This window comes from Parambassis ranga, chromosome 4 (genome assembly GCF_900634625.1).
Source record: "Parambassis ranga chromosome 4, fParRan2.1, whole genome shotgun sequence".
NCBI lineage: Eukaryota > Metazoa > Chordata > Actinopteri > Ambassidae > Parambassis > Parambassis ranga.
The window spans coordinates 15653576-15664255 of record NC_041025.1 but is presented as its reverse complement, the minus strand read 5'-3'; the positions used below and the strand labels follow the sequence as shown (position 1 = coordinate 15664255).

The window sequence follows — 10680 nt, the reverse complement described above, 5'->3', positions numbered from 1 at the left end:
GCGCTGGCTATTAGTCAACGTGACGGCCTTTGCAGATGCTAATGGGTTATAGTGTGTCCGGGGTGGCTTCCCTCCTCCCAGAACGTGGCTATCTGGTAGCACAAAGGCCTTCTGCTGGAGGTTGACTTTTCCCCTTTCTTTTCAGGGCTGCTACGGAGTCATTAGGCGTTTTTCACTGTTTTTAAGAAAACAGGGAATATAATAGCAGCACAGAAAGCAGAAACTTGACATGAGGCAGTTATCTTAATGTAGAAAGCCTCAGGTGATGCTGAGGATAAGGCTCACATCCAACCCTCCCCACTGTGCTGCCTTCTGAGTAATGTGGAGATGCAGTAACAACCCGGCTCTTGTGAAAGGAGAGAGGATGCCCGGGAGTGGAGGACCTCTGGACTCTGACTTATTAATCAGTCAGACACTCAGCTGCCTGCCTCAGGCTGCAGCATCCCTTCAGCCAGCTCTGGGATGAGATAACAGCCTACAGAGGTAAATACTCTGAGGGATTGCTCAGACCTGGAGCAGGTCCTCTCAGCACAACAGCATACAGGTCACTGCACCCGGCAGCAGCAACCAGCTGCAGGATAACAGAATACACACACATACAACAGAGCTCAACAACAAGTGCAACAATGTACTGAACACGAGGTACTATATGACTCACTCTTTAAATATTAAAGGTTATAATCAATTGATATTAGGTCTTTTTAAGGTAACATACTAAAAAGATTACCAGGTACCAGAACAACCTGGTTTTGCAGTGGTTTTATACACCTACTGAGACACTTCACTTAGTAATTTCCACTTTTGATGCTGTCACACTGAATCATTAAAAAACGTTTTTTTTTTTTTATTTATGTTAATTTTATTTTATTTTCAATTTTCCTTTAAACACAAATTTAATAAATAAAGCACACCGGATGGGGTACACCATGCAAACATTACTCTCTACAACATGTTTTTGAACCAAGTCACCAATTTTCTGTTACACATGTGGCTCACTCTGCATACATGTGCTGTACATGAGCATATCTGCCTCAACTGGCTTTACCTGTACAGAATGCACGCCATAATATATACTCATATACACATATGAATAAATGAATAGAGATAACAATACCCCCCGACCGTCTCCACTCCCCTTCCAGGCAGATATAGAACAGTTTTCCAAGCTGGGAAGAATGAGCAGAGTCTATACAAGGTGATGGAAAGAGTCAGGATGGTCCAAATATAGGAGGGTGAATGTGAGATAAGAGGGAGATAAAGATTGGAAACATCCTGCCCTGAACAGTGATGGAAGGAAAATCAAAAGATGACATTAAAATATCCCCTTTCTTGACTTGGAGGACAATGGGAGAAAACATTTTTTTCCTGCGTTTCAGCTTCTCTGTCTGCGTTTCGATCACAGACAGAGAAGAGACGAGCAGACAGGTGGGCCTGTGCTGTGCACATACAGACAGATAGGACATTTGTGACAAAGGACACCAAAACCAGAGCAGTTGGGAAACACATCAAAACAACCAAGCTACCCCCCTGTGACAGTCCTATGTCATGTCTTATAACAATGTAATATGTTATATTAACAATGCGCCCAAATGATTATGATGTTAATTTACACTTTTTGTCTAATTAAGGTTATAATATTATCTGTCAGCCACAAAGTGCAGATGAAAAGTTAATAAAAAAAAAGTAAAAACTAATTCACACGGACAAAGACATGAGAGCAAGAAGCATGACCAGAGCGTTATGTGCATTTGGCAGACATAAACTTAGAATTTCTTAAATAAATCCAATTAAACTCCAGAAAATAAGAAATTAAATCTATGCATAATTTCAACACTATTAAAGCTGATTCTGTTAATCCTGTTAAAGAGTGGTTGTGGCGGCAGGAGCTACATACAAAGGACTTTCTGTAGTGTAAGAGCATCAGCAACTAAGACTGTGTTAAATAAAGTCAAATTCTGTGTCTAACAGGCAGGTAACTTGGCATATTTTAGGAGCACCAGGAGTGGCAAAGATATGAAATTTAAGGCTACCATATGTAACCCATATGTCACCGTTTGTGCACATAACATCAGCGAATTCACACACCTGTATAAGCACATAAACACAAGAAAACAATAAGGGGACAAAAAAAACAAACAAAAAACAAGAAGATAAACATGTACATAATCGTCATTTATTGAAAACAGGTGGCCAGGTGTCTGACAACACTGTGCAAGCTTTGTGTTTTCCTTCTGAGCTTCTGTGTGGAAGTCCACGTCAGACTTTGAGACATGAGTAACTTCAGAAAATAGAAAACTAAACAGAAAAAAGCCTGAAAACTGTCCGTACATCATATCTTTCTCTCCAGGTCATCTCTCCATCAGTGTCCAAGTAGGAGGCGTGAGAAGCCACATTGAGGGTAGAGTGAGGTGAGTGGTGAGCAGGGTCACAGGGAGATCAGTCATTTAACAAGTGTCTTCGTTCAGTGCATTTCTCTCTGCTGTGATCCAAATATGTATTTCCATTAGCTCTATTAGAAACAACACAACCAAGGTGCACAGTTAGATTTATCTTGCTGTAGGTCCTGGTAAAATAATCCAAGTCATAATAATTGATCATTTCTATTGATGCAAATAGTAAAATGTACTACATGGAGACAAATACCTGGTTTTCTTATTTCTCCTTGTGAAGTGCTTCTATGAAGGCTTCAAGTTTCTCCTGGATCTCACGGACTTTCTCTGCAGAGAAACAAAAAGTTAGTTCTTTAGTTCTTTAGGGAATTTAGAAACAGAAATCAAACATTCACTTCAGCTTTTTAAATTTGAAAGTGCGTTCAAATATTATGTAGCACTTAATGAATTCACTGAAAGAACAAGTACATACCGATAACTTCAATGTCTGAGATCACATACTTCCACATGTGCGTTTCTACTGACATAAAGTGCACAAGGGGATGACAATAAGATGGACATTTCTGACCCTTAATGGCCACCATCCTGGATATGTGATGGGGGGAAGGACCATCAAATAACATCAAACTTGGGAAAATGGTGGTAGATGAAGCTGGAGATTGTAATAGGAGGTGTGGCACCATAAAATTTGTAAATAGAGCTATATAATTTGGACTGATGGTGCAAAAACTTCCATGGACAACAATTTGTGCTCATGGAAACAATGATGGGATACAGAGGAAGAGTCACTGATAATCAGGAACACATCTACAAGATTCCATATAGAGATAATTAACATTGAAACCCTACACTTTGATTCAATATGTATAAATATATCTGCAGCTTAAATCTAAATGTTCACTTTTTTGCAGCATTTGTGAACAAGCATAGAAAAACACAAAGTGGAGTAACACAGGATCTTATGTTAAATAAGTAAGATATATAAAGCTAAACATCCATCCCTGTATACCTGCAGGTAGAACTTTTGTCACATTTTTCACCAAAACACCAGATGGTCCCCTTTGACAGCGACAGCCAAACCTCAAGGCAGACCTCCTTCACACATCTGGTGATGAAGGCTTGTGTACCCTTTCCCAGAAAGCATAGACCACATCAAAGCTCGCACCCTCGCCTTTTTATGGTATATACCTCCCGGGAACATTGCTAATGGACAGAAGGAGACTCCATAACAACAACATTTCACATGAAAGGAGGGGAATCTACTGGAAAAACAGTCACTTAGTTCTTTTCATGATTAAACTCTCATTGTCCAGACACTGCATAAGATGGGCAATCCTTCCACCCAACGTGTACTGTCACACGAGATGAGCGAGCCATCTAAAGCAGTCTTAATCGCTGATTAAACAGTGGCTGAAGGAAGTCTGTGGGCCAAGGGAGAGAAAAGGAAGCCGTGGCTTGCAATGCCAGCTGCACCTCCAGGCCTGGCTGGCTCTCTGGCTTCCCTGTCACCCTCACTAATCTGTCTGGATCTTCTCCAAGCACAAACTCAAACACCAGCTCTGAAGAACAAACTAGCACTGCTCTATCCTGATCAATCAGCAACACGAGATCTATAGGCCAACTATTGTGGTCTTTTTCATACCAGGAGGCCTACTGAACACACAGCCTTGTCCGTTATTTCAGGGAGATAAATCATTGCAGCTTGGAGCAACAGTGTCCTAAGTGTCCATTTCAGGTCGGCACAAAGGTGATAACTGCCTGCGTGTTTCAGAGTGAAACTAAATATCAGACTTAGGGGCTTGTGTGCAGCCCCCTTTGATGGGAGCACGGCTGCTGAGGTATCTGTTTCTAGACGGATTGAAAGGAAACAGTAGTTGGGGGGAGATGAATGTGCACCCACACTCACACTGCTAAAACTGCTGGATGACACAAGGAAAGCTACAACACACAAGCACGCACAGGTAGGCAGAGCTGAGAAAAAAAACTGACAGCCAGAGAAGCTTGGCCGTGAAAGACACAGAGACACAAACAGCCTAATGTCTTGAAAAAAAATCAGCCTTTTCACCTTCCTACACACATTTACTGCTGGCAAGTGGCAGAAAAAAATTCCCAGCCTTTGATACTCAGTTAACACACTCAGGCAAAATGGCAGGGCGTTAGGGGGAGATTACAACACCTAATGGAGGCATTAAGGGGGGCTGTCGAGGGGCATGCTGACAAGTCACTGCAGCAGGTGTGGGGTTGAATGAAACATAACCCTGCGGTACACCATTCCAACACACAGCTGACCGCAGGGCACAGCTCAAAGGCAGCTAGCAGAGTTCAGCAACATGGGCTGTGTGTCCTGACCACGGGACAACATAACTCAATCCAAGCCAATCAGAGCAGGATTACCAACATCTGTCTGACGTGAAGAAAAGACGTGAGGTTTGGGCGGAGGGGTTAGGTTGGTGCGAGGGAAGGAGGGTACTGACTGTCAGAGCATCAAAAACATGGGAAATCCCCTGGCTCAAGCTTCAAAGCTTCTCACTGGGTTTTTAGATGTGGCTCGTGATAAGGTGCTCTATGGAGTCTTGGCGTTTCAAAAATAGACCGCTTAACGCAGGTCAAACATTTAGGATCCTGCCAACTGTCGGGCGGAGATGCTGAGCCCTGTTAGATCACTGGGGGCAGCATCGGTCTAGAGGTTAGATTAGTGGGCTTGAGATAAGAAAAAGACACAGGCGTGATTTTAGGACTGGCTGGGAAAGCTTACAATGGGAGAGTGAAAATCACTGTTCTTTTCTTCAACACCTGCTGCTGAGGAAACTGAAAACCCACTACTGATCCAGTGCTTTACTGCAGCACAGTTCAAACCCATGGCTGCAGTGTAATCTCCAAGGAAGCTCTGAGCTCATATAAATTTCCTTTCTTTTGTTATTCAGCTGCATAGCAGGAGCACAGAGCTACAGATTAATGATATATCCTGACTAGGGATATAGGGGTAAACATAATTCACAGTTCAGCAGCTAACATTATTATTATTCGTGTTGAAACCCATAAATACTATAAGATGCTCATTATCTTTGATGAAAATAAACAGAAATGCTACTAATGCTTCATGGGAAAATTGTTGTGTACTGTGACAGAAAAGTTATCAACCACAGAAAATCAAAATCAAGCTGGCAAGGCATCAATGATATACATCTACATCGATGCAGATTCCTAACAACCAACTGCTTAACAGACAGGCTTCAGTTTCTTCCCATGCTTCTTTTGGAATTTTTCAGAGGTTAGAAACGAGTACACTTTAGCAAAACTGTCAAGAATTTAAAAAATAAATTGACTAGCCTTTATTTCTGGTAAATATTCCACTTCTTTTACCTGTGCCTGATTGTACATTCAATGCCCATCATCGACATAGATGCCACAGATCAGCACAGTGAAACCCACAGACCATCTCTTGCAACAAGATGCTTAATGACTTTAAAATGAGTCCTGAGCAGCTTTCAGGAGAGCAGGAGGCCATGGGTGAATGTGAATGGTGTCTTTCAGAAAAGCCAATACTCTGTGGATAAAAACTGTGAGAAACAGATATTTATTTCCCCCAGCACCATCTGTTTAGTACCAAAAGACAGCAGTAAGAGGAAGAAAAGGCCACAACAGGCCTTTCTTTTCACTGTCCTGTGGAAATGCAACAAAAAACAGTGGACAGAGTCACCATTGCCTGTTCCTCACTGAGCAGTGGGAGTAGCGATCTAAAACTCCATTTAGGCGCCTGTTTACCTAAGAGATGAGCCCCAAAACACAGTCATTCAACCGCTCACCCCTTTATCTGGTCATGAATATTCCCATAATCCTCTGGCCTCTATCCCAGAGGCCCCTTCTTTAAGATGCTTGGTAGTGTGTGGGTTGCAGAGGGTGGAGGGACTCTGGCTGACTGAGAGAAAGGGACGGGAGCCTTTTCCCCAAATCCTCTCTTTCAGGGCCTTCTCTCGGCTGATCACCACATGAAATGATATCTCATTCACTCGCACTCTGTAGAGTCCCCTAAGCCTGCAATGGCCGCAGCGCTGGCAGAAGGACTGAGCCAGAAAGCCTTTAATTGACCTGTAATTAGACTGGGTTGCCCTGCTGGACAAGTAGCCAACACAGAGGAGACTGGGAACAGAAGAGAGAAAAAGATGAGAGGGAGAGGACAGGGAGGCCTGAAACTTTCTCTAATCCCCTTCCTATGAGAGATGGCCACTCTTCTTCAGTGGATATGAAAAGGAGGAAACCGTGAAAAAAGACGGCTGTTATGTAGAAGTGGTAACAGAAAGATTTCAGCGGGTGAAGATTGGTGCCAAGGCTGAAGCTTCTCTGAAATGTTCTACTGACTGCAGCATGGTCACTAGAGAGAGTGTGGGAGGGGCTTGGTCCCAACCTGTCATCATTCATGAAGAAAATTTTTATATCTGATGACTGCCAAGGTCACAGTGTAAGTGGGGACAGTGAACACTTAAATGCTGTTTCCTTCCTTCTTTGAAAACTGAACTCTTAATGTAACAAACAGAAATGTCTTTTCCCCCAGCATGCTGCTTGATTTGTCACTAAATCTGGATTGTCACGCTATAAAAACTGGGCCACAGGAGACGTGGACGCAGGGAGAGTGGGAATGTCGACGGCCCAAATGCCATGTCAGTGACAGAACAATGAATCAGCTTCTGCACTCACGGCTCTTATCTAGAAAACAGATGCCTTGGAGAGAGCAGGCTAACCTGGGGAGAGACATATACAGGTCTGACTGGGTCAGAGTTTGGGGTCAGCCAAAGGGCAGACTAAACAAAAACAGCAAAATGCATGGAAGGAAAACCTTTGAAATAAGCCAGGTGATGGCTGCGGTTGGCCTGTGTGGCACAAGTTTTATTGACAAGGGATGCTTGTGCCTTTGAAGGGCCAGACGCTAAAATTTTAGTGCAGGAGGTCGTAAAGATGAGGATAGCTGTGACAAAAATTTTGAAGCTGGTGGATAAAGTTTTAGGCATGATTACTTAAAACTGCACAGAATGAGCAGTAAAGGTAAATGTTAATGCAACAGAAGGGAACAAGAACTTATCTTCCAAATATTCACCATCACTTCCCATTTTTATTCTTTAAAAATAACTGGTCTGCGACAGTAAGTCTATTTATGGCTCACATTGTAAATCAAGTCGGGGGTCTGAGGTTTTTTAAGGCTCACCTTTTGCACTCAAACGGAAGCCTGTACTGAGGCTAAGTGGCAATCCATCTTGAGAATCTGCATGGGCCTGGGCATGTAAGTCTGGTTTGAACTGAGGTGTCAGAACCCCTCAGACAAAACTCGACTGAGTCAGCCATAGGTGTGTGTGAGACAAGCTGAAGTGCTGATGAACTCCACAGTAAGTACATACAGGTAAACACTGCTGTATGTGTGAATGAGTGCATATATCACAAGTGTGGCAATAACTTCATCTGTCTGTCTGCTCTACTCAACATGGCACTAACACCACTGCAGCCGTTCAAACATAGCGGTAGAGAGAGATAAGACAGGTTCACTCTCTCCATCCCTCTGCTGCCCTCAGGTGAACAGATGTTCCCATCTGCTCACACACCTTCACTTCCTTATAACACTGAGCAAATACACCTGGAATTCCTCTGACCAACTAGAAGAGCTTTACTTGCAAAGACTAGTATATCTAGTATCTGATAAAGGTAAGACTTAAGAATGGCACGAATTGCAATCAGCACCCTCCACAGTCAAAAATATCACAGTAAAAGCATACATAATTTAGGCACACACAACTAACAGAGACTGTGATATGAGCTGGTGAATGGAAATGCATGCTAAACTAAAAAGAACACAAACAATTGTATTTTCAAAAGTTAAGAGTAAAAACTATATTCTTCAATCCTAAACCTAGTTCCAAAGAATTTGCAGACTTTAAACTGTTAAAACAGAGTGTGTATGATTTTCCCATTACCTCATCCTAACCAGCACCTGATGTCAGATCTTTGTGTGTGCATGTGTGTGAGTGACAGGATGATCAGTGGGAATGGGTCCCTGGTGGGCGAACTGTGCTGGAAACATGTGAACAGAAGCTTCCCCTCCCACCACCATACATCTCTTTCCCATTTTCCCACACTAACACTCGCTTTCCCTAAGGATGATGAGAGATGACTTCTCATTTGTAGCTTTATTTCTTTATCATCACTTCTATCATCACCTCTTGATTGGTCATCTAAAACAGATTTTTTTGGGTTCCCCAGTCTGCAGGACTTATTTAGCTTATTTTCTTTCTAGTACTCAAAAGCCAAGTATGGTACAAAAAATATAATAATGCTGTTTAAACATTATCAACATATTAAATGTTAGTTAGGGTCTCTTATTAATATTGTACTACATTTTGTCAAACTGAGCTACTATACAAAACAAGTGCTCTATCTAAGCCTTTTTCAACAGATGATCATGGCCTGTGATCAACAGCTGTGTTACCAAGAGCTTGTCAATCAGATACTGAATAGGTGTCCGTGTGCGTACAATATGTCTGTATAAGAGATAGACATTCCTGCTTCTTGACATGAGAGGAAGGATGGATGTACCGGGAGGAAGTGAGAAGACGAGGGGGGGAATAAAGGGAAAGAGACAGATGATGGGAAAGTTAAAAAAGAAGCAGGTCATGACTTTGGTAAACGGTGGCAGCTGGCTGGTTGGAGCTTTGAAATAGGTAAAGGTTTTTGCAGTCGTATGCCTAATTTTCATATTAATATTTTGAATGATTCAACTGATAAAAACTGCACACCTAATTTACAGTTTATACACTTTGTTTATTTAAAAATTGCAAAATATGATCACATGGTCCAAGCAGTAAAGATGACTGCAGTCCTCTTTTTAATTTGTAAGATGCAAAAATGTAGGACACTGAGCCGTACTTTTCTTTACTCCCTCAACAATACAACATGATGCCATTTACCTGCTTAGAGCACAATCTGTTCATCATTTTTGATGAATACCTTATATCACACCAATCTTGCATATGTATTTCTAAACGTGCATATATTTCAGACAGAAACAGACTTGGTGGGCTAATGCCTAAACAATTAATAACTAGAGCATTACAAGTCCAACAGATCAAATACTAGACCTCAAAGCCACAGCCTTGTTTGGTAGGAATTTACTGTAGGATCATTTCAAAAACTTGAAAAGAAACTATTAAAAAAACGCATGACCTGGGTGATCAAATTTATGAAACTATATACAGTAAGCATTAAAACAGAGCAACAGGAAATCATTTATAATAGGAAAAGGGAAGCATTCTGCAGCAAACCAGATAATGATGACAAAGATGTCTTTCATTCTCTGTTAACTCTGTTCTTCTCTAATCAAATAGTGGAAACAGTACAAAGACAGCTGTCATAAGATGGAGAAAAACAACACTCAAGCATTTACAGATGTTTCAGGGTGTCTTTCCATAGAAAGGTATTAAGTCTATTCATTTCGGAAGTTGCTTTCCCACAGCATTTCTAAAGCAGATTTAGATGAAATGCAGAAGGGCCTGCTTCATCTTTGTCAGTGTTATGACAAGTTTGGATCTACTGTGTATGTACTGACACTCCCAAGGACAAAATGGATCATTTGGCAGCAACTCTGCTGCCTGAAGTTTCCTGCTCTGTGGGTAAAAAAAACATACATATTGCAGCACTAGTAAGCTCCTGAGTTTATAGAAACCAGTTGCTAAACAGAGCAGTTTATTTACGAGACAATGAGATGAGAAATAATTTGAAAGAAGCAGGGACGGGAGCAAAAGAGTTAAGACTTAATCTGTGTTCAAAGCAACAGGCCATAAATGAGTGTTTATGCATTTTGTGCTAACACAAACAAAATCTGGGTGTTCATCTGTATCAGATCAAAAAAGAAGACATCACAGTGAGTCAAAGCAGAGAATTAACTTAATGCTTGGCTGATTACTGTCTATCAAAGAGTACAGTTTACTAACACTGCTCATTACACGATAAAGGCAACACATAATTTAGATGTCAATTGAGAGAAAGAAAAGCTTTGTTATCCTGTGACAACTTTGACATTGCGGTATGGATAAAAAGCTGACAACAACCATAACATTTAACTATCTAACTATTACCGCAAAATAGTGAGACTATGACCTCACACAAATAAACAATGCTACCTTGATTCTACAATTAGGTATATAGTTTACTTGAAATGCTCATCCTTTCTGTTTTACGCATTTTAAATTTTTAATTTAATGAATGCAGCCAATCTAGACTTTAGAGACAATAGGGACTGACATCCAAG

General features: G+C 41.4%; 1 protein-coding gene across 4 annotated transcripts in view; it reads right to left on the bottom strand.

Moving 5' to 3' along the window:
• Positions 1 to 2151: 2151 nt before the first annotated feature.
• The window catches only part of opa1 (OPA1 mitochondrial dynamin like GTPase), a 28791-nt gene continuing 20262 nt past the window's right edge, over positions 2152 to 10680 (bottom strand). For all 4 annotated transcript variants that reach the window (XM_028403241.1, XM_028403244.1, XM_028403242.1 and 1 more), the window contains 2 exons: positions 2644 to 2717; positions 2152 to 2509 (listed from right to left, as the gene is read on the bottom strand). In XM_028403241.1, coding sequence (XP_028259042.1) covers positions 2653 to 2717 — 65 coding nt within the window. In that variant the 3' untranslated portion in view covers positions 2152 to 2509; positions 2644 to 2652. The remainder of the gene's footprint in view (positions 2510 to 2643; positions 2718 to 10680) is intronic.